The sequence below is a fragment of the Dipodomys spectabilis genome, unplaced genomic scaffold (genome assembly GCF_019054845.1).
Source record: "Dipodomys spectabilis isolate Male_0828 unplaced genomic scaffold, ASM1905484v1 ptg000006l, whole genome shotgun sequence".
NCBI lineage: Eukaryota > Metazoa > Chordata > Mammalia > Rodentia > Heteromyidae > Dipodomys > Dipodomys spectabilis.
Genome location: NW_024870683.1, coordinates 19,433,048 through 19,456,443, shown reverse-complemented (window position 1 = coordinate 19,456,443; position 23,396 = coordinate 19,433,048). Strand labels below are relative to the sequence as shown.

Here is a 23,396-nt window from a genome sequence, read left to right as displayed (position 1 = left end):
AGAAGAGGTAAGAATGGCAAAGAAACACATGAGGAAATGTTCATCATCCCTGGCCATAAAGGAAATGCAAATCAAAACAACTCTAAAATTCCACTTTACCCCAGTTAGATTAGCCAACACTGTGAATTCTAACAACCACAAATGTTGGCAGGAATGTGGGGGAAAAGGAACCCTACTGGACTGTTTGATGGGAATGTGAACTAGTACAACCACTCTGGCAGCAGTCTAGAGGTTCCTCAGAAAACTAAACATAGATTGTCCCTTCCGCCATATCACTCCTGGGCATCTACTCTGAACATCATGAGCCAGGATATGATAAAGACACCTGCACATCCATGCACATTGCTGCCCTATTCACAATGGCCAAGACATGGAAACATCCCAGATATGCCACAATACATGAGTGGATCCAAAATATGTGGTACCTATACACAACAGAATTTTACATAGCCATTAGAAAGAATAAAATTAAGTCATTTGCAGGGAAATGGATGGAAGTAGAACAAATCATGTTAAATGTGGTAAGCCAAGCTCAGAGAGACAAATGGTACATGTTCTCTTTGATATGTGGAAATTAGACCTAAAATATCCTTGGGCTGATAAATTATACAGGGTTCTAAATAGTCACACACAGTGAAACCAAAAGAGGAAACTCTTAGGAGAGGAACACAAAGAAGTAATGCCTGTGCGCCTCTTTATATTATATAAAACTATATATATGAACTCTAAGATATGGAAGCAAGAGATCTCTCTTTTTTCTTTTTGTAGTTTTTATTTTTTGATGATCTGTCTTCCTTCCTTCCTTCTTTCTTTTCTTTCTTTCTCTTTGTTTTTGTCAATCCTGGGGCTTGAACTCTGGGCTTGGATGCTGTCCCTTAGCTGTTCAGCTCAAGGCTAGTGCTCTACCACTTGAGCCACAGTGCCACTTCTGGTTTTCTGGTGGTTAATTGGAGATAAGAGTCTCACAGACTTTCCTGCCCTGGCTGGCTTTGAACTGTGATCCTTGGATCTCAGCCTCCTGAGTAACTAGGATTATAGGTGCAAGCCACCCGTGCCTGGCCCTGTCTTCATTTCTTTATGTATGGTGTGTTCAGGTGTATATTTTCAGAAGGGTGGAAGGGAGGGTACAGAACTTGAGGGAAAAGGGGTGAGAAAGTACAGCAGTAGAACTCATTGGACATTGATGAAAGTGAACTATACAACTTGTGGGTAGAGATGGGAGGGACTTAGGAGAACATGAGGGAACAGAAGATACTATATGAAAGGAAATGTACTCATTACCTGACTTGTGTAATTGTAATCCCTCTGTATATCACCTGTATTATAACAATCAAGTAAATAATAAAAATTAAAAATAAAAAAATGGATCTAAAAGAAACAGAAGAAGGGATGGATCAGATCAAGGTATACTGTGTGCATGCAGAGACATGTGTAAATGAAATCCCTTTGCACAACTGATTTTTCCTTCATTGCCAATATAAGGCAAATTTATTGTGATAATGTTAGTCAATCTTAAAGCCAACTTCATGTTCTCAAGTCAATTTTTGCCAAGTGATGATCTGACTGATTTTCCGAATGTGTGTGCACTTTGTTTTTGTTTTTTTTTGGGGGGTCCGGTTGTGGGCCTGAACTCTGGGCCTGGGCGCTGTCCCTCAGCTCTTCAGCTCAAGGCTAGCGCTCTACCACTTGAGCCACAGCGCCACTTGCGGCTTTTTTTTTTCTTATGTGGTGCTGAGGAATCGAACCCAGGGCCTCATGCATTGCAAGGCAAGCACTCTACCACTGAGCCACCTTCCCAGCCCTGTGTGTGCACTTTGGAGCTACTGAACCAGAGCTTTCAAGTTCAGGGAAGAAATGAGTAGAAAGAGCAAGAGGGGAGAGGGAGGAATAGTTAACTCACCCACTCCTTAGCTTAGGGAATATTCAGATTTGTACTACTAAGCAGTCCCTGCAGTGCAGGAAAACATCTTCCTGCCTTTCTATGTTCCATTCCTGGGAACTCAAAACTAGTACAAAATTGCAACAGGGACACAGAGCAGCAAGGGACATTTTGGAATATTACAAAATTCAGCTTCCTCTTGGCTTAGCCTGTGAGAATATAGGCCTGGATGTAGCATGTGAAACATGGTACTAATTATAATATATTGTGTTAGCAGTGGAATGAGCACTGAATATTAGGATTGACTAGTTTTTATTAAAAACAAATATTTGCTAAGTTTTTGGAGGGAGGAGAGGGGATTTGTGGTTGTTATTTTTCATTTTTGAGACAAGACCTAGTTATGTAGCCCAGACTAGCTTTGAACTTGTGATCTTTTTAGTTGCAGCCTTCCAAGTGCTGGGATTAAAGGCATGCCCCACCATTCCCTGTTTAAGATTCAGTTAATATTTTACAAGTTGGAATTTTTGGCTTTCTTGAATTATTCCTTTATAGTTATTGTCCCTTAAATTTAAGACAATATTGACTAAAGAGAAAAATGTCTTTTGGAAACATGAGACCATTCTATTTTTTTTTCTAATTTTCTAACACTAAGTTTAAAGTAAGAGTATATTCAAACTTTGCATGTTTAAAAACTAACCTGAAGGCAAAAATAGCTTAAGCCTGCATGTAATACTAGATATCTGGGAGCAGAGATCTGGTAGTCTCAGTTTACGATCAGCCACAGGCCTAAAGAAAAATATTTGTGAGACTACTAATGGCTAGCCATGTTAAGTGCTCATCTGTTTTTCCAGCTACAAGGAAAGGCACAATGGCCAGGCATAGTGGCATATGCCTATCATCCCAATGATGGGGGAAGTACAAACTGGAGGACTGCAATCCCGGCAGAGACCCTACCTCTAAAATAACTAATGCAAAAAGGGACTGAAGATGTGGCTCAAGTGATGGAATATCTGCCTTGTGAGCAACAGGTCCAGCGTACAATCTCCAGCACAGCTGATAGACAGATACATTGAGTAGATAACCACATATCAATTCTTAATCCTTTAGATCAGGAAAATGGGTATAAACAAGATTGTGACAAAAGTAGGTAACTTAATAGTGAAGCTCTAAAGAGAACAATACTGAAAATGAGGCTGGGTACTGGTGGCTCCTGCCTGTAATCCTAGCTATTCAGAAGGCTGAGATCTAAGGATCTCAATTCAAAGTCCGCCCAGGCAGGAAAGGCCAAGAAACTCTTATCTCCAATTAACCACAGAAAAGCTGGGAGTAGAGCTGTGGCTCAAGTGATACAGCACTATCCTGGAGCAAAAAAGCTTAGGGACAGCCTCTAGGCCCTGAATTCAAACCTCAGAACTAGCGCCCTGCCCCCCCCCAAAAAAAAAAAATAAATCAAGAAGTTTGTAAATAAGGCAATTTCAATTTTGTGACTGACAACACCAAAAATTAAACTTTACTGGGCATAGCCCGTGTAAAAACCAGCACAAATTATTAATGGAGACTTAATTACTCATGAAAATGAACAAAGATCATGATTCTTATCAAATCCATGACTTGAACCTCACATTATTTGCAATTTCACATTATTTGCTAAATGATCCTGTAGCTACTGACGAAAACATTGATACAGAAAGGAGACTTCCCTATCAAATGCATAATTCTGAAGGAACAAATGTAACTCTGGGATATACCTTGCAAGATAACGAAAAATTATTATACCTGTGAAATCAGAAAATTCGTCAAAAAAAAAAGACAGACCTGAGGAACATCGCTGTCTTTGCGAGGTAATCATTATCAGAAAGCAATCCCAACACCTATGATAGCATGAGGACATTTTTTTTTTTTTTTTTTGCCAGTCATGGGGCCTGAACTCTGGGTCTGGGCGCTTTCCCTCAGCTCTTCAAGGCTAGCATTCTACCACTTGAGCCACAGCACCACTTCCAGCTTTTTCTGCTTATGTGATGCTGAGGAATCGAACCCAGGGCCTCATGCATGCAAGGCAAGCACTCTACCACTGGGCCACCTTCCCAGTCCATGAGGACATTTTTATGTTTCGTGTTTATTGTTGTTGTTTGGCAGTACTATGTTTGAACTGGGCCTCACACTTGGCCAGACAGGCAGGCACTCGACCACTCGAGCCCTACCACAAGCCCTACACAAGCATTTCTAGCAATGCAGATTTGCTTCAAATGAATGACATCCATCGTAAACAAAACAGATAACACAGTATTTCAATTAACACCAATTTTTTCCAAAAACAGTGCATTTGCCTTTCTATTCTGGTGCTTTGACACCTGGGCCTTACTGATTCGTAAGAGATACTCAGAGTTGGCAAATAACTTGTGAGCTGGCTTTTACATAGAAAGCAACCAACCCAGAGCCCACAGTGCATAGTGCATCTTTCCCTTACATTCAGGCCCCTATCCACCCAGCCTAGTTTTCTCAGAGCCAGGTACCAGGCAACTAGAGCAATCCTTATTCCTCAAGGGAAAGTACCGTGAGAAAAACTTCTCTTTCAAAGTGAGTTGCTTGTAAGTTCTTTGGCTTGGTGGCTTGGCTGGTTGATTAATCAGCTAAGACAATCTCTACAAGTTCAGAAAGGAAAAGGGAACTGCTTTGGGATAAGAAAGAACTTTTGAAGACTCCACATAGAGCTCCCCAATGACCCAGCAATCCCACTTTTGGGCATTTACCCAAATGATCACAAACAAGGCCACACTAAAGCTACCAGCACAACTATGTTTATTGCAGCATTATTTACCATAGCTAAGACATGGAACCAACCCAGATGCCCCTCAGTAGATGAATGGATCAAGAAGATGTGGTATATATACACAATGGAATTCTATGCCTCCATCAGAAAGAATGACATTTCCCCATTTGTTAGGAAATGGAAAGGCTTGGAAAAAATTATATTAAGTGAAGTAAGCCAGGCCCAAAGAAACATAGGTCCCATGGTTTCCCTTATTTGCAATATCTAGTATAGGTATGAGTCAAGCGGAAAAAGTCAAATAATGTGATGTTAGGAAAACGAAACCTCAAATATGTATTTTAATGTTTTTGTTTCTTTCATGCATGTGTTTCTAACGCATTTATAATATTATCTCTTTGTTGCTTTGTATGTCCCTCCCCCACAGTGTAACCCCCGCTTTCACTATATTTGATGTCAGTATAACATGTGGAGGAGATGGGGACAAACAAGTCGTTTAAGGATTCAGGTGGACCTGTTGCAACAATGAGAAGTACAAAATGTCATGTCAAAACCAGCTTTACAATGTCGGGGGGGAGGGGGGGTAAGTGTGGTATGATTCGGTGGGAGGGAGGGGGGAGGCTGGGAAGGGAGGTGAAGGGTAAACAAAGGAGGAGGCTGCAATGCTTGGTAAGAAATGTATGCATTATCCTGCCCATGTAATTGTAACCCCTCTGTACAGTATGTTCTCAAATAAAATTAAATTAAATTAAAAAAAAAAAAAAAAAAGAAAGAACTTTTGAAATGTCAGGTTTTTGCTTAACTAGTTTTTCCAGGATGGAATTTAGACACTCCTCAGAAGACACACCTCAGACTGTTAAGCAATAGCAGAGGGTGTGGATATATTTTGCACTGTTAATCTTATTTTGAAGGATTTTAATGATCTCCTTATGTAAATAAATCTTTCCCTTATTCAAACTAGCCAATCATGAGTAGATTGTGAACCTGAGCTCAACCAATCTGAGCAGAGGGACGGGCCTACTGTGTTAGGGATAAATAGAGCAGTCAGCCAGTTCTGTGCACATGCTTTCCACATTTCTGGCTTATGGTACACCTTTCTGCAGAAGTAAATTTTGCCTTGCTGAGTCAATTCTTTGCTTTCTTGTCTATTGTGGTTCTGGGAGAACATATTTATAACAGTACTCAAACTAGCTGGTCTTAAGCCTGCCTTACCATGATTCACTCATTCCTTCCTTTCAAAAACATACACCATACGAGAGAGAGAGAGAGAGAGAGAGAGAGAGAGAGAGAGAGAGAGAGAGAGAGAGAGAGAGAGAGGGAAGAGGGGGGAGGGAGAGAGAGTTTTATATATTCTAATTCAAGGAAAAGTATTTTTTATTACTGCTATGTGTTTTACAACTAGTTTGGGGGATCATCTTTGGTGTTGATGACTACTTCAAACTCTAGAACCTGGTAAGCTAAATTCTTCATTAAAGGGATATAAAACAAAAAGGGATTCATACACAAAATGGAGCACATATACAACTATCAGAGCTGCTAAAAATGATGAGTAAAGAGCACTTCTGATGATAATGAACAGAGACAATTCAGTAATGGAGTGCTGGTTTGAGTTTAAAAAAACAAAAACAAAAAAACAAACAAACAAGAATTGCCAGGCACCACTGGCTCAAACCTGTAATCCTAGTTATTAAGGCTGAGATCTGAATATCATGGTTCAAAGCCTGCTTGGGCAAGAAAGTCCATGAGACTCTTATCTCCAATAAACCACCAGAAAACCAGAAGTGGTACTGTGGCTCAAGTGGTAGAGTGCTAGCCTTCAGCTGAAGAGCTCAGAGACAATACCTAAACCCAGAGTTCAAGTCTTATGAAAGACAAAAAAACAAAACAAAACAAAACAAAACAGAATTAAGTGAAGCACTTTGTGTCCTGTTTAACTAACAGAACTTTGCTTAACCAACTATATGATAGTTACAGAAAGCAATGGAAACCCTTATGAATGATTATAAATTGGATACTAGAAGGGCTGAATAGATTCAAAATAAGACATGATGGAAAATTCAAAATGAAATTGGTTTAAAAAAAGATATTTTCAAAAGAGCAATGTGTTAACTTGAAATTTGTAAAGAAATCTTTGCCTTGGAAGTAGAGCTGTGGCTCAAGCGGTAGAGCGCTTGCCTTGAGCTGAAGAGCACAGGGACAGCACCCCAGCCCCAGAGTTCAAGCCCCATGACCGACCCAAAAAAAAGAAAGAAAGAAAGAAAGAAATCGTTGCCTTTCCTGAGTAAATAAAGCATTTTATTATTCCTTCTAGAAAATGTACTGTTTTCTCACATGCTAACCAACAACCCACCCAGAGTTCTGTGCATAAAAGAACAAGATTCATTTTTTCCCATAGAAATATTTATTGCACCAAATATTCTTTCTTAAAAAGATCATCTCTCCGGGTGCTGGTGGCTCACGCCTGTAATCCTAATCAGGAGGCTGCGATCTGAGGATCGGTTCAAAGCCAGCCCAGGCAGGAAAGTGCGTGAGACTCTTATCTCTAGTAAACCACTAGAAACCCAGAAGTGGCACTGTGGCTCAAGTGGTAGAGTGCTAGCCTTAAGCTGAAGAGCTGAGGGACAGCACCCAAGCCCAGAGTTTAAGCCCTACAACTGACAAAAAAAAAAAAAAAAGATCATCTCTTCCCTGTTGCTCCACAGTGCCATCTTTGTCATAAAATATGCCATTTTATTTTAAGGAAGTTTACTGTTTCTATGTAACTTCAAATCAACTTCTCATTTTGGGTACTGGTGCTCACACCTGTAATCCTCGCTACTCAGGAGGCTGAGATCTGAGGATCATGGTTTGAAGCCAGCCTGGGCAGCAAAGCCCCTCAGACTTTTATCTCCAATTAACCACCAGAAAACTGGAAGGCTCAAAGTGATAGAGTGCTAGCCTTGAGCAAAAAAGCTCAGAGGCAGTGCCCAAGCCCTGAGTTCAAACCTCATGACCAACTAAAAGGAATTCTTTTTTTAAAATCACCTTCTCTCTAGGCCTCTATGGAACCCAATGCAGAAACTGGAATGATGTAATGATATTTACCAGATCATCGAAGACGGTCTTCTGGGAGCAGATGGGTCTTGAAGATAGAACCAAGTTCCAGTTTGTACTCTGACTTCCAACCTGTACTCCATGACCCTTTGCTTATACCGATCACAGATATAAAGTCAAGATGATCATATTCTTGGTTATCTGAACTCCATGCCTACAAAGTTCCCAGATGCCCTAGTTATTAATCATTTGGCCTTGCTATATTCTTTCACTTTTGACCTTTACAAACATTGTCCACTGTCCCAAGAGAACTGGTCTAACCAGGGGACATGAAAAATGTGCTTCTTTATGACTGCTCACTGTGGAAATGAGGTAGTCTTCCAGACCTATTTTCATCCAGAGATTCTGAGAAGAACCAACCAAGAACAAACTTAAAATTAAACAACAACAAAAACCCAACCAGTCAACCAAACAAAACACCTTTGTCACTTAAAGGGCCACTTGCATTTGGACTAATACAATCTCCCTGGCAGCAAAAGACAAATATAACCAATTACAATATCAGAAAGGACAAATTAAATGCAAAAACCCAAGAGGGAAATTATGCCAAATTGAACAACTTTGACTTGGATAGTTTAATTTGAGTGATTTCTGAAAGCCTAAACAAGTCATTAGCAAAATCTTTTGGTAGCCAAAACTCATTCCTACTATCCTAACTTGAGCCATGCAAGGTGGTTTCTTTAAAAAGGACAGTGAGAAGAATGGCCTCATTTTGCTGTCGATAAAGAGAATTGACTGAAGAACATGCTATCGACACTCCCAAGCATATCCATACAGTGGGCCTCAAAAGCATTATCCTCAGGCACTCAAAGAGATTCAGAAATTTGCAAAGGAGCTTGGACTGCAAATGTATACATTGATACCAGGCTCAACAAAGCTGCCTGGACCAGAGTAATATGACATTTCCATAAATGGTTGTCTAGGAAACATAAGGTGGATGAAGATTCACCAAACAAGCTCTGTACTTTGGTTATCTGTGTACCTGTTTCTGAAGTAAGGAGGTTAGGTCTGGCTGGCGCCATATTAGTCACATGCTAGATGGTAGGATCTGGAATCGTATCTTCATGCTGAGGGAAGAAAATCCCCTGCCCATCACCTGTCTCCCAGGTGATGGGCATGCCAAGATCCCTGGAGGCAGGGGTGGACACTTGGCTGATAGGTTGCTGAATCTGTCAGTCCAGTGCCTGGGGCTGGGAATTTCCTGTGGACCTGACCCCTGCACTGATACTATTTAGGCCTGGACCAGCCTAGCTGCCATTATGCCATGCCACATGTGTCTCCATGATCTTGTCCTGTGTCCTGTCTCCAAGCTCATCTCGGGTCATCATGGCATCCCAATTCAGCTTTCCATTGGAGTGGAATTGGTTTGTTGCTATAATTTTCATGCTTTCTTTCTCTCTAGCTGTTTCCTAATCATGTTAAGTGTATTTGGGGTCTGCAGGCCTTTGTAACCACCTGCATCCTGCTAACTGTATAATAAAGACTCCAGTGGCTTCTGGGATGATTCACCTTACAACATTTCCACTTTCAACAGTCTGCAGATGGCTGGGCACTGGTGGCTCACATCTGTAATCCTAGCTACTCAGGAGGCTTAGATCTGAGGAACACGTTTCAAAGTCAGCTTAGGCAAGAAAGTCCATTAGACTCTTATCTCCAATTAGCTATCAGAAAACTGGAAGTGGTGCTATGGTCAGTGGCAGAGCAGTAGCCTTGAGCAAAAGAGCTCAGGGGCAGCGCCCAGGCCCCAAGTTTAAGTCCTACGACCTACACACACAAATACACACACACACACACACACACACACACACACACACACACACACACACACACATGAGTCTGCAAGTGTCATTGTGGTTGAAAAATCATTCATTACGAAATAGATTGAAACAACAACAACAACAACCTGAAAGATCCAAAGAAGTCTTCCAAAAGACACAAATGCAGTTGAAATCTTTTTTTTTTTTTTGGGGGGGGGGGGGGAAGGTAGAAAATGGCAGGATTTTTCAATGCATTGTATTGGAATTAAGTTAGTATGCTCCTCAGAGGCAGCTAGCAAGGCTGAGCAACACAGCTGGGTTCTGTACCCTGGGCACCAGTCTAATCCAAAGCTCACAGCCTTCATAACAAGATAGGGCAAAACTCACAGAGCCAGCTATGTCCAAGTTCAACGTCTTTGAAAGTAGATTAGCTTGCTTCCTTGCAACTGGGTAACAGGCTCAGGGTTCAGGGAGCAGTGCAGAAGGGCAAAGTTCAATTTGTATGAAGACAAGCAGCTGACTATTGGCAGGGAACCAAGGAAGGTGGAGCCTGGAAGCAATCCCTTCCCCGCCCCATCTCCTCCTGTACAACCAGTCCTCAATAAATACAGTTCTGCAATAGACCCAGTCAGGAATTTGAGGAGGAAAAAGTTTTCTACAAGTAAATAGCTTACCATTCAAATAGCGGTTGTTGGCTCTGAGTGTGCTCTGGACCTCTCCTCTTGTGATTTGAGTTCAATTGGTTGGGATGAACTTCAGAAAATGCAATTTTAAAAAGTAACTTAAGTGATTCCTGTGAGTGTGTGTATGTATGTGTTCTGTTGTGTTAAAAACGGTGATTTATTTCTTACGGTCCTGGATGTTGGAGAATCCAGGATAAAGGCTCTAGCAGGTTCCTAGATTGGTGAGGATCCATTCACTAATTCTAAGATGGCCTCTTCTTGAGAGGTTGCTACTATGTAGGAATGAGAGTCCTGAGTTCACCTAAAGGCCATGTCACTACAGCTAAGAGAACAATCCCCAAGAATGTGATCCTGAATTTCTGGGAATGGCTTTTCAATCAATGAGTTGGTTATGAGTTGGTTAAAAGAAAATGAAGATGATGAATCAGGGGACCAAATCACTCTTAGATTTTAACTTACTTACAAAGATTGCACAAAAAGTATGTCATAACTTGATTAAAATTTGTCAGTCATGCCGGGCGCTGGTGGCTCACGCCTGTAATCCTAGCTACTCAGGAGGCTGAGATCTGAGGATCGCAGTTCAAAGCCAGCCCGGGCAGGAGAGACCGTGAGACTCCTATCTCCAATAAACCACCAGAAAACTGGAAGTGGCGCTGTAGCTCAAGTGGTAGAGCGCTGGCCTTGAGCTGAAGAGCTGAGGGACAGCGCCCAGGCCCAGAGTTCAAGCCCCACGGCTGACAAAAAAAAAAAATTGTCAGTCATGTGTGTGTGTGTGTGTGTGTGTGTGTGTGTGTGTGTGTGTGTGTGCGCACGTGCGCGCTCTGCATGAGTATGCGCACGCACCCTAGGGCCTACACTTACAGACTAGGTGATGTCCTGCTTTTGTGCTCAAGGCTAGTGCTCTACCAATTGAGCCACAGTTCCATTTCTGGCTCTTTTGGTGGTTGAAGATAAGATCTCACAGACTTTCTTGCCAAGGCTGGCTTTGAACCACAATCCTCAGATCTCAGCCTCCTGAGTAGCTAGGATTAAAGGTGTGAGGCACCTACCTTTAAAAACATTCAGCAAGTGTTTTGCTATAACAAAAGTGTTGCATTGAATCTCATAAGGCAAATACACTCAGACCACAATAGTTCGGTATGTGAGTTAGAGCGTAGTCAGATGAGATGAGAAAGATATAGTTTAAATTATATGCTACCAGTTATTAACTGCAGGGTCTGATGTGGGTCTCACTAGGCTTCTCTGAGCCTTGAGCACTTCGTCTGTTAAATGGGGATAGTGCCTCTCAGGAGTTATTTAAATGAATGGGATGTCATATATTAAGTGCTCTTGTCTGTTAGATTCATTGGGAGCTACTTGGGTTAATTTGGGGTGTTACGGTAAAGATACTCAGGGATATAACTAACCATAGGTGGCTGTCCAGGAAGCGTGGGAAGGTCATGTGGCCCTGAGATGCTTCAAAAGCCCTCTGAACGGCCCAATGTGGGTCCAATAGCAGGATTGTCTCACAGACCTGGGAGGTATCATTGCTAGACCTTCCAATGACCAGAAACTCAAACCATCATTAACATATCAAACCCTGAACCCTAGACCTTTAATTCTTTGTGTTGCTATTACTCAAAATCACCACTAGAGGGAAAGAAACTTTCATGATACTTTAAAAAAAAAAAATTCCAATATCTTTTTTATTAGCTTTAAGTAGTTGAATAGGGTTTTGATTCAACATGTCAGTTTAGAGTATAATGTGTCATTGATCAAGATACATTGTTCTCCCTCAGTGGACTATTTTTAAACTGGTAAGCTGGAAAAATTACAATTACTAGAATTATAAATGATAATAAATGGATAGGTAACATTGGCAGCACATTGTCTAAGGTCTGGACAGCTTCCCTAGATACTTCTTATGCATTTGTTTCATTATTTGTTTCTTTCTCCTCACCTGGTTCTTACCATTTATTATAATGTTACAATTGCTAATTAACTTGATTCATTTTCTTTTCCACCTCTGAAATAGAAGTTTTAGGAGGTTAACACTTGTTTAATTCACTAGTCTGTATCAGGAACCTTCCAACAGCTGAATAAGTACTTTAGTAAGGTAAAAAAAAAATCTTGACTTCAAAACCAAAGGTAGGAGCCATAGTACACTGCATATTTTATTATTTGCAGGATTTATAGTGTCTATTTTTTAAGGTATTTTTAGGCACTAAGTTTGGGTGTTCCATACTATTCCTTTGATAACTTTTATATTTTATGCTTTATTTGGGGGAAAAACTGTACCTTTTTGGAAAGTAACTAGTAGTCACTGAAATTAGTATGCTTTTAGATATTAAGTTTGGTTGCCCTATAGTTTACCTTCAAAAGCTTTTACCCATTTTATTTGGGAGGAAACTTCTTTGGTAGAGTGTACAAAACATTGCCAAAACTATAACCAATAAACATGTCTTGTGTTACCTGAATTATAGGTATTGTAATGGATGAACTTGTGAACTCGTATTCCAACAAATGCTGGTCTCAAGCACTATCCTAAGGATTTTGCATGCTTACAAAGGTGTTGGTTTTGGCCACTAAATTGTTTGCTTTAAAACAGCGAATTTATAGTATGTTAGTTTTAGGTCTATAAAAAGCTTAAGATGGTTAGGCGTGGTGGATCATGCCTGTAACCCAGGCTAGGCAGGTGTAGATAGGGAAATCACAGTCTGAGGCCAAGCCAGAAAAAGAGTGAGACCCTATCTGAAAAATTACTAAAGCAAAAAGCTGGGGGCATGGCTCAAATGATAGCAAGAGATCAAGTTCAAAACCAGTGTTACCAAAATAAAATAATAAAGTCAAGCACTAAGTTCTACTCACATCTTAATACGGAGACCATCCCTTTGGTTAAAATATAACCAGTGTTATCATTTGTTTCAATTACTCTTTGTATTTTTTAAAAGGAAATAAAAGATCAAAGAACTCTCCAAGAAGATAACAATATTCCACTAGAAAATGATAAGATGCCTTTGAACATTATAACAATTGAGTTTGAGAACTGTGTCACAAAATGATCTGAGCTATGTTAGGTCCTTGTCCCCACTCAAGTGAAAATGCTAAACCTGAAGTTTGATCTTTATTTGGTTAAAGTCAAACCAGGTCATTGGGTTGAGTCTTAATCCAATCACTAGTATCTTCACAAAAAGGGGAAAGTTGGACCCATAGATATACAGAGAAAATACATGAAGATGAAGGCTGAAATAAGGAGATACTATTCTCCTCCTCCTCTACCACCCCCTCCTCTTTCTCTTCTCCCTCCTCCATCCCCTCCTTTTCCTCTTCTTCCTCCTCTTCCTCCTCCTCCACCACCTCCACCTCCTCTACCACCAGTACCACCTCTTCTTCCTCCTCTTCCTCCTCCTTTACCACCTCTTCTTCCTTCTCCTCTTCCTCCACCACCACTACCCCCTCTTCTTCCTCCTCTTCCTCATCCTCTTCTTCTTCCGCCACCTCCACCCCCTCTTCCTCTTCTTCCTCATTCTCCTCCACCACTCCCCCTTCTTCCTTCTCCTCCTCCACCACCTCCACCCTCTTCTTCCTCCTCTACCACCACCACCTTCCTTTTCTTCGTTGTGACAAGACCTCACTATATAACCCAGGCAATCCCAGAACTTGTTTTGTAGCTCAGGCTGTCCTGGAACTCAACATCTTCCCTCTGCCACTTCCCAAGTGCTGGGATTCCAGTGTGTTCTACCATGCTTCAGATAACTCTTTTAGAAGTTATAGAACCCAAAGGATTACCAGCAAACCCTCAGACATAAGGTATGAGGCACAGAACAGATTCTCCCTCACAGCCTCCCACCGGAAGGAACCAATCCTGCTGATACCTTGATCTTGGATGTCTAGCCTCCAAAACCAGGAGATGAAAATAAAAAGTAAAGGGCGGCAGGGGTGGAGGGGAAGCCATAATGTTTAACCTACCCAGTTTGTGAGGTTTTGTTATATTGACCTTAACAAGCTAACACATTATCTGGTGATGATTTATTTCCCCTTCACTGTCCGCTCAACCTCAGTAAGCATCTGGGGCAGCTGACAATCTATATGCATATTGGAAGAAAAGAAAAGATTTCCTCCACCAAGAACAGCAAGGGTAAGTCAAAGCTTCTGTAAGAAAGGGGGCAGGGTGCTGGCATCTTCAGAGATGGTAAGGTTGGCCAGCAAGGGGTTAGGGTACACCTATAGCTTCAGGCAAGATAAACACCAACTGCTAGGCTAGTGGCACGGGAACTGTCACAGGTGGGGTTGGCAAAAGGCCCAGGCTTGGTCCCTATGGCAGACTTTGGGGCTGGGTTTTCACCTGGGTTGTGTGTTTAGGACTGAGTGGAGATTTGAGGGGAGATCTTTGTGCTGAATTCTCCTAGTACATGGCCAGAGCGCGACCATTCGGAGCCCCAGCTTTGGAGGCACAGGAAGCTGCAAACCAATCCAGCAGGTTTGGAGGAACCACCAGGGCTAGACCAAAATTGTGTGAGCTAAGCAGGTGCCTGGACCTTGTGAGCCCAGCTCCAGCTCTGCCAGGAAACGGGGCACTTCACTGGAGCTCTTGGAATCGGAATCTAACCTGAGATCCAGCAGGAAAGGCCTCGGAATAAGGCTCCCAGCCCCCCAGCTGCTACACCTGCCTTCTTCCTCAGCTCCCCACACCTGCCTCCTCCAGGCCACCTCCCACCCTTGTCTCTCCTTTGCCTGCCTGCTCCCACTCTCACCTCTCACCCTATTATCTCCTCTAGTCACTATTTCCTTCCCCTCTTCTACCCCTTTCTTGCCCCTCCTCAGTCCCACCTCCTGACATTTCTTTTCCTCTTTCCTCTCCTTTCCCACCTCCCTGCTTCTCCCTCTCTTCAATATCTCCCTCTCTACTTTTTCCTCTGTTCTTTTGTCTCCTTTTCTTTCTCTTCCCTCCCCTCCCTCCCTCCCTCCCTCCCTGCCTTCCGTCCTTCCTTCCCTCCTTCCTTCCTTCCGCAGGACTAGGGTTTAAACTCCAGATCTTGTACTTGAGTTCCCTTCCCCCTTAACTTTCTATCTTCTCTCCACATTGCCTTTCTCCTTTCCACCCTCCTTTTGGCCCCATCATTTCTCCTCCCTCCCACGGCATTCCCCCTCCTTCCTTCTTTTTCTTCCCTCCCCCTGCCTCACACCTCACCATTTACTCTTCTCCCGGATCCCGGATGAAGGGGTTGGCCTGTCCCTGCCCTGCCCTGCCCCACTTCTGGCAGCTCGAGGCTCCATTCATGGCTGAGAGCTCTGGGACTCAGGCCCCTGGCCAAGGGCCTTCTGTCAGCATCCAGTTTCTGCGAGCCCAGTATGAAGGCCTGAGGAGGCAGCAGAGGACCCAGGCCCACCTCCTGGTGCTCCCCAAAGGTACGGCTGGGTAGGTGCTGGGCAAGGAGGGAACTAGTTGTGCATAGAACAGATGGCTGAGCTTCCTGGAGGGCAGAACATGAGTGTCTGCCAGCCTCCTGATAGGGGAAAGCAGAATTGCTACTGGTCTAGCCAAAACCAGAACCAGAACAAACATTACTGGATAGGAGCAGTTCTGCTCAGTCTGTCCCAGGGCCAAATGCAAAGAGCCTCAGCCAGGGTTCCAGCCAGAGGTGGCATTCCTGGCTTTCCGCATTCTGATCTTGCTAGACTGGTCAGCCTGGAAAGCTGGGCTTGGGCCCCACTGCTGGGCCAGGGGGAGATGGGGATTCCACTTCCTGCCTAGATCTAACAGAAGCACTTCCAGCAAACCAGAGAAATTAGCGTTGGAGAAAGAAGGTGTGATGTTTCCCAACATTCTGGGAACTGGCTGCAGCAGGGCTCTGGGCAGCCATCAGGCACCCAGGCTCACCCAGCCTCCGACAGCCATCAGGAAGGTTGGGTCAGAGAGAAAAGCAACCCCCTCCTGGCAGGAAGAAGCCCCAGTTTGGGGGATTCAAAGTTCATTCTGAGAGGAAGTCTAGGCGCATGGGGCTTAGGAAATAAGTGGTTGTCAAATTCTAGTCTTTATCCTAGTATAGAGAAGGGAAGATCATGGGAGAAGAGATGGTCTGTGAAAGGTCAAAGCCATGCCCAGAGAGCTTGTGCAAACATGTGTAATTAGTTCCAAAGACTTCTGTGATCTATCTTTTGCTGTACCAGGTTGGAAGGGAGCCAGGGGGTAGAGGCTCCTCCCTACTCAGGGCAGGAAGTGGTCCTCAAAAGACCACCAAAAGGAGGCTTTGAAGAGATGAAAGGGGTTTCTCAGAGCAGAGGAGACTTTCTCATTACTTGGACTGGTACCAACCCAGATCCAGATGAAGGGAACTGGAGTAGCCAGTTAGGAGTATCTCTGCTGTACATAAGCTGGAAAGTTCCTAAGCGCTATCCTTCCTTCGGTTGGTCATTCAGCAAGCATTCATTCAGTTCACCTCCATCTGATGAAAACATCATGTTTAACAGGCTTGCAAATCAGACTCACAAATTCATATGCTTACCAAACATTATTCAAATGCATCTCCAATTCAGTATAACCCCCAAGAATTCACCATCCCCGGTCCCTAACCCTTCCTGCTGCCTTTCTCCTACACTTAGTAACTCAATGATTCCTCTCCTGTCACTAGTATAATAATACCATGCAGGTTAGACAAGGAAGGCTCCTGACCACAGGCAAGGTTGGGAATCTTTCAGAATATAAGCCATCTGCCAAGTCTTTCTCTCTCTATCTCTCTCTGTCTCAGTCTCTCTGTCTCTCTCTCTCCCTGTCTCTCTGTCCCTGTCTCTCTTTCATCTCTTTTATTTTGTTTTAACAGAGGGTCTTGCTAGCTAGCACCAACTAGCCTCAAAATTAAGATCTGCCTGCCTCACTCTCCCAAGTGCCAGTATTCTAGATGTGCTCCACCACGTCTAGCTACAAGTTAGAGTTAAAAGATAAGCATGGTATGCATTGTCCCAATTAGGCATGGTGGTACATACCTGTATTCCTAGCTACTCAGGAGGCAGATGCAGGCAGCTTGCCAGTTTGGGGTGAGCCTACTAAAAGGTAGTAAGAGGTAGTAAGACCGTATGTCAAAAACAAAATAAAAGAGCTGGGAATGTAGTTCAAGTGGGAGAGCATTTATCTAATGTGATACCCTATGTTCAGTCCCCAATATTATAATAAAAGAAAAACTCTTGTGCTCTTGGCTTGCATAGAGATGGAGCAGGTGCTATTCCAAAGACATGGAGGAGACACCCACAGAAGGTCCTGCTCTGAGACCAAAGGCCCTGGGTACCTCCCACTGTTTGCTCTCTCTCCTGTTCTCTGTGGACCCAGGCTAGACTGACAGTTGAGCAGGCCCTGCTATGAATTCATAGCTCTGTCTATCCTTCCTGAGCCCTTTCCTGCTAGACTCACAATGGGGGAGGATTCTAGTTCCCAGGTTCTCCCATCATGCCCTGTTCCTCCCTTGTTCTCAAATAAGTCTTTAGTGAAGGATTCCCTGCATGTTTCATTAAGAATAGAGTGTGGTTTCAAATAAGTTGTCTTCAGTCTTCCCACTGGAGCTCACATACAGGACAGCCACTGTTTGCAGAGATGAATTGCCTCTGCTCTCTCTCTTCTGTTTCTTTCGGACTCCTGGAACTGAGCTCTGGGGTTTCCTTCTAACTTTATTCCTCTAATACTATGCCCACACTCTTTCTCTGCACTTGGTTACCCATAGAGCCTCCTGTGGTCAGAGGTGCCAGAACCCTCAAGCAATTTTGACATCTCAGAGGGGTCAAGGTTTTTCACCAGCCTACTTCTGACAGGAAAATGCCACTCAGCCATTCCCACAAGTTTCACATCCTGCTGCACAGAATGGTTTTTAAAAATGCCTCTGAGGGGGCTGGGAAGGTGGCTCAGTGGTAGAGCTCTTGCCTTGCATGCATGAGGCCCTGAGTTCGATTCCTCAGCACCACATAAGCAAAAAGAAAAAAGCCGGAAGTGGTGCTGTGGCTCAAGTGGTAGAGTGCTAGCCTTGAGCTGAAGAGCTGAGGGACAGTGCCCAGGCCCAGAGTTCAGGCCCCACGACCAGATCCCCCCCCAAAAAAATGCCTCTGAGCTGGTAGCTCATACCTGTCATCCTAGCTACTCAAGAACCCAAGATCTGAGGATCACAGTTCAAAGCTAGCCCAGGCAGAAAAGCCCATGAGACGCCCATGTCCAATTAACCACTAAAAAGCTGAAAATTGTGCTGTGACTCAAGTGGTAAAGTGCTAATCTTGTGCATAAAAACTCAATGACAATGCTCAGACCCTGAGTTCAAGCTCCAGGATGGCATACACAATAAAAGCTCCTGAGAAAGAAGGGAGACATCTGCCTCCCTGTCTCTCTGAAGCTAGTTCAGAGAAAAGCAGTAACAAAGCCAGTGTATGTGGACTAGAAGGATAATGATTAGTTCTCTATAAGAGCTGCCTTGAACAAAAGACCTTAGGGACAGTGCTCAGGCCCTGAGTTCAAGCCCCATGACCGGCAAAAAAAAGAAAGAAGGAAAGAAGGAAAAGAGTGAAGGGAAGAAGGAAATAAATATACCATAACAGTGAACCACTGTCTTGAGTGGCAAATTCATTATCTGATGCTCAGGACAAAGCCTACTCCAAGTTAGTCCCTAAATTAAGAATAATGTTTCCTCTTAGTGAGTATATATGAATCCATGTGTGTGAGTGTGTTAACCAGCTTTCCATTGGTATGCTGAAATTCCAAAGAGATTTAGCTCAAAAGGAAGGACATGTTATGCTAACTTATGCTTTCAGTGTTTCAGTCCATGGTCTATGGTAGGCCAGGTTGTTTTAGGTCTGGGATAGTACCCTGTGTCAAGACAGAAGAATGTGATGAAGGAGGTTGGTCACCTCATGGTGGCCAGGAAACAAAGAGAGAGAATGAGACTGGAGACTCTTTCTTCCAATAAGCCCTACTCCCAAAGTTTCCATCAGCTCCAAATACTACTACAAGCTTGTGACCAAAACATTAACACATGGGCCTCGGGGGGTCATTTGAGATTCAAACTACAGCACTCTGTGTGTGTGTGTGTGTGTGTGTGTGTGCGCGCGCGCGCTTGCACGTGTGCATGTGCGCGTTCATGTGCGCATGCACATGCATTCTGGCCTCAAATGTTAGTACTCATTTTTCTTAAAGTTCCCATTCTTGCTTCAGTTTTTTTGTTTGCTTTGATTTGTGCCTGATCTGGGGCTTGAACTCAGGACCTGGATGCTGTTCTCGAGGTTTTTTTTTGCTTAAGGATAGTGATCTACCACTTGGGCCACAGTCACACTTCTGGATTTTCTGGTAGTTAATTGGAAATAAGAGTCTTGTGGGCTTGGGTGGGGGGTACTGGAGGGGGGGGCCCTGGACTGGCTTCAAACTGCAACCTTCAGATCTCAGCCTCCTGAGTAGCTAGGATTATAGGTGTGAGCCACTGGCACCTGGATTTTGCTTCTTCTTCCTTTTTTTTTTTTTTTTGTCGGTCATGGGGCTTGACCTCTGGGCCTAGGCGCTGTCCCAAAGCTCTTCAGCTCAAGGCTCTATCACTTGGGCCAAAGCACCACTTCTGGCTTTTTCTGCTTTTGTGGTGCTGAGGAATCGAACTCAGGGCCTCGTGCATGCAAGGCAAGTACTCTACCACTGAGCCTCCATTCCAGCCCTTGCTTCATTTTTTGACTTTTTATTATGCTTGAGTTTTTTCCATACCATTGTCTAAAATCTGGACTTCCTTTTCATTTCTTTTATTGGTAGTACTGAGGTTTGAACACAGGGCCTTTTGTTTGCTAAGCAAGATAAGGTTTTCCTGATTTTGACACAAGTGTGAGGCACCATGCCTGAAGGGAATTTTAATATATTTGCTTATTTTCTTTCTGTTCTTCTACGACACATCCATGAAACTGTGAGGTTTTGTCTCAGTGTTATAGATTCATTTATGGATTAAATACGTTACATGAGACCTGGCACATATTAAGTACTCTCTCTCTCTCTCTCTATATATATATGTATATATATGTGTGTGTGTGTGTGTGTGTGTGTGTGTGTGTATGTATATGTATATATAGAGAGAGAGAAAGAGAGAGAACAAGTAATTATGTGAAAGTGCATATGTTGAGGTGGTTCCTGTGTGTGTATGAGAGAGAGAGAGAGAGGTTGCACAAGGAAACCATGTGTGTGCCCATGTGTGTATGGACAGATGCCGTGTTTGGCACATTTGGCCCCCTTGACATTCTAGCCTTACTTCAGCTGATGGTTCTAGAGTCCTAAGTGATAGCTGTCCACTTTACCTCTCAGTAATGAAACGGTGTGTACCTTCTCTTCTCAGGAGGGAGCCCTTCTACTGCTGAATCCATGATCAGTGCTGTGTGGATTAACAAGGAGAGAAGGCGCTCACTGCCCCCGGAAGAGCCTGAGCTGGGGCTGGAAGGGAAGCCAGAAGAAACTGAGGGAAGCGGTCTTCAGGCACCTGAGTCACTGTGGCACACACATCTAGAGATGCATCGTGTGGTCCAAACCTGCCACCAGGAAACTAGTCACCAGTTCATGGCAAATGATCAACTTGCAGCATCTAATCAAAGCCTCCCTTCTAAGGGAGACCCACACTGGTGCGAAAATAATCAGAAGACCCAGCCCGAGGCAGCTCAGTGTCAATGTCATGTGGTTACTACCCAAACAAAGGCAATGGAATCCACCTTAACAACCACTATCCAGTACCCCCCTTTTACAATGAACTCCCACAGGTCTGGCAAACCAGCTCACTACCCATTTCCTCAGAGGAAAACACCCCGAATCTCCCAGGCTGCCCGAAACTTGGGCTTATATGGCCCTGTCTAAAGCTCTGGACTTAGCAAGATGTCTCAGCCTTGAGGCCATCTGTGGGCTCATGAAAAACAAATCAGAAAGACAGAGCCATACTAGAGCTAGGGAGAAAGAAAGGATGGACACAACTGTCAGCCATGAAGTTCACAGTGGGAACAAGATTTTGTCTTCCAGAATACGAGACCCTGCCCCTAGTCAGAGGGCTCACCATCCATTCAGAACGAAAGAGTACTGTCTGATCAGTGCCATCCTACTGTGCTTATATAAAAAAAGACACTGCTAAGGAGCCCTGTATGCCATTCGTGGGGCAGAAGGAGGGGTACAGAACACCTAATCCATCCCAGCAGAACACCTACTCCCTAAGAGTGGAGAATTTTTTTTTTATTTTGTCAGTCATGGGGCTTGAACTCTGGGTGCTGTCCCTCAGCTCTTCAGCTCAAGCTAGCACTCTACCACTTGAGCCACAGCACCAATTCTGGTTTTCTGGTGGCTTATTGAAGATAAGAGTCTTACAGACTTTCCTTCCTGGCATTGAACTACAATCCTCAGATCTCAACCTCCTGAGTAGCTAGGATTACAGATGTGAGCCATGGGCGCCCAGCTTAGAGAGTGGAGAATTTTCAAACATGAAGGAACTCTAGCCAAGAGACTGCCTTAGCAATGCCATTCAGGAGGCAATCTCATTTTCAGTATTTCTTGACTCCTTATATATTCTGGGGTAAAAAAAAATGAACTCAGAGAATTCAGGACCCTTTATGGGCTGTTGGACCTGAGGACTTAGAGTTAGTACATTCAGTAGTAGTGACTGCAGCATTTCCTTATGAACCTCCTGAAGCATGGTTATCCTGGGTAAAGTCAGCCATGTCAATGCCACCTACCATTATGTGTGTTTAAGGTTAGCTATAAGCTGCCACTAAGACTGTATGTTCCGGCCTCGGTGGTAGATTTATTTCCTTCTCTCTTTTACTCTCTTCCTTCTTTCTACAACTCCTCCTCTTCCTCCTCATCCTCTTTCTCCTCCTCCTCTTCTTCCTCCTCCTCCTCCTCTTTCTCCTTCTTCCTTTGTCTATTGTGGGGCTTGAACTCAGGGCCTGGGCACTGTCTCTGAGCTCTTTGTTCAAGGCTAGCACTCTACCACTTGGAGCCACAACAGCACTTCCAGTTTTCTGGTGGTTAATTGGAGATAAGAGTCTTACAGACTTTCCTCATTGGGCTGGCTTGGAATCAAGATGTTCAGATCTCAGCCTCCTGAGTAGCTAGGATTACAGGTGTGAACCACTGGCACCTGGATCCTTCTTTCTTCTTTTTCAACTGTTTTCCTCTCTACAAATTAACTTCACAATTAAAAAAATCACTATCAATCATTGAAGATATACAGTGATGGGTACACAAATAATAAAAGACTAAATAATGATGATGATGATGATGATGATGATGATGGTGATGGTGATGATGATAATTGTAAAATAAAAGCTTCTAGAAATTCCACCCCCCCCCCCCCCACTCCTTATCATCCTAGCTAGGTTCACTTAGGTCTTTCCTGGGATCAAATATGTGTTTTAAATCTAGAACAAACTTAATCAAGTGTTGCTTGAGTTGTGGGGAAGACAGCCTGTGGTTAAATTTTAGTAATGACATTCAACCTGATATTAACCTCTTATCAGGTATTTTCTCCTCCTGGACCACCAGAAATCCATGCCAATTTGGAAATTTATTATGACTCCTTTTCTGAATGACTCATAAGATGCAGCTGTTTTTAAGCCTCTGGTAACAATTAAGGAAACTTTCTGAAAGAAACTTCATCTGTTGCTTTTCTTTGAAAGAAGAGTCCCACAAGCCCCGCCAGCCCAAGCAGAAAGTCCATAAGACTCTTATCTCCAATTTCTTTTCTTATCCTTGCTCCCCAGACTCCTGCAGGTCTGGCAGCACGTGTAGGGCACCTGTATCCTGTGGGCAAATTGGCAGAAAGCACGTGGAATGGGGAATCTGCACACCTAGTTTTAATCCAAATACTTTTTGACCTGTGATTTGGACCTAGTTACTTAGCCTCTCAGTTTAGATCCCATCATCTGTCATGTAAAAGAGATCATACATGCTTTCCAAAGGTTTAGTGATACTATGTGTTAAAGTTCCAAGCACTCTCAATAAGAGACTGTGGTTGTCTCTCTTACTCTGTGTGTGTGTGTGTGTGTGTGTGTGTGTGTGTGTGTGTGTGTGTGTTATGCCAGTTGTGGGGCCTGAACTCAGGGTCTTAGGCTCTCACCCTTAGCTTTTTTGGTCAAGCCTGGTGCTCTACCACTTGAGCCACAACTCCATCTCTGGCCTTTAGACACTTCATTGAAGATATGAGTCTCATAGATTTTTCTGCCTAGGCTGGCTTTGAACTGAGCCTCAGATCTCAGACTAGATA

At 43.5% G+C, this 23,396-nt stretch overlaps 1 protein-coding gene across 1 annotated transcript; it reads left to right on the top strand.

The window, feature by feature from the left end:
* The first annotated feature begins 15,356 nt into the window (after positions 1 to 15,356).
* Positions 15,357 to 21,026, top strand: CUNH9orf152 (chromosome unknown C9orf152 homolog). The gene is made up of 2 exons (XM_042695260.1): positions 15,357 to 15,567; positions 20,493 to 21,026. Exons 1-2 carry the CDS (start codon positions 15,375 to 15,377, stop codon positions 20,999 to 21,001), a joined length of 702 nt encoding a protein of 233 aa, XP_042551194.1. The 5' UTR covers positions 15,357 to 15,374; the 3' UTR covers positions 21,002 to 21,026.
* Positions 21,027 to 23,396: the final 2,370 nt, after the last annotated feature.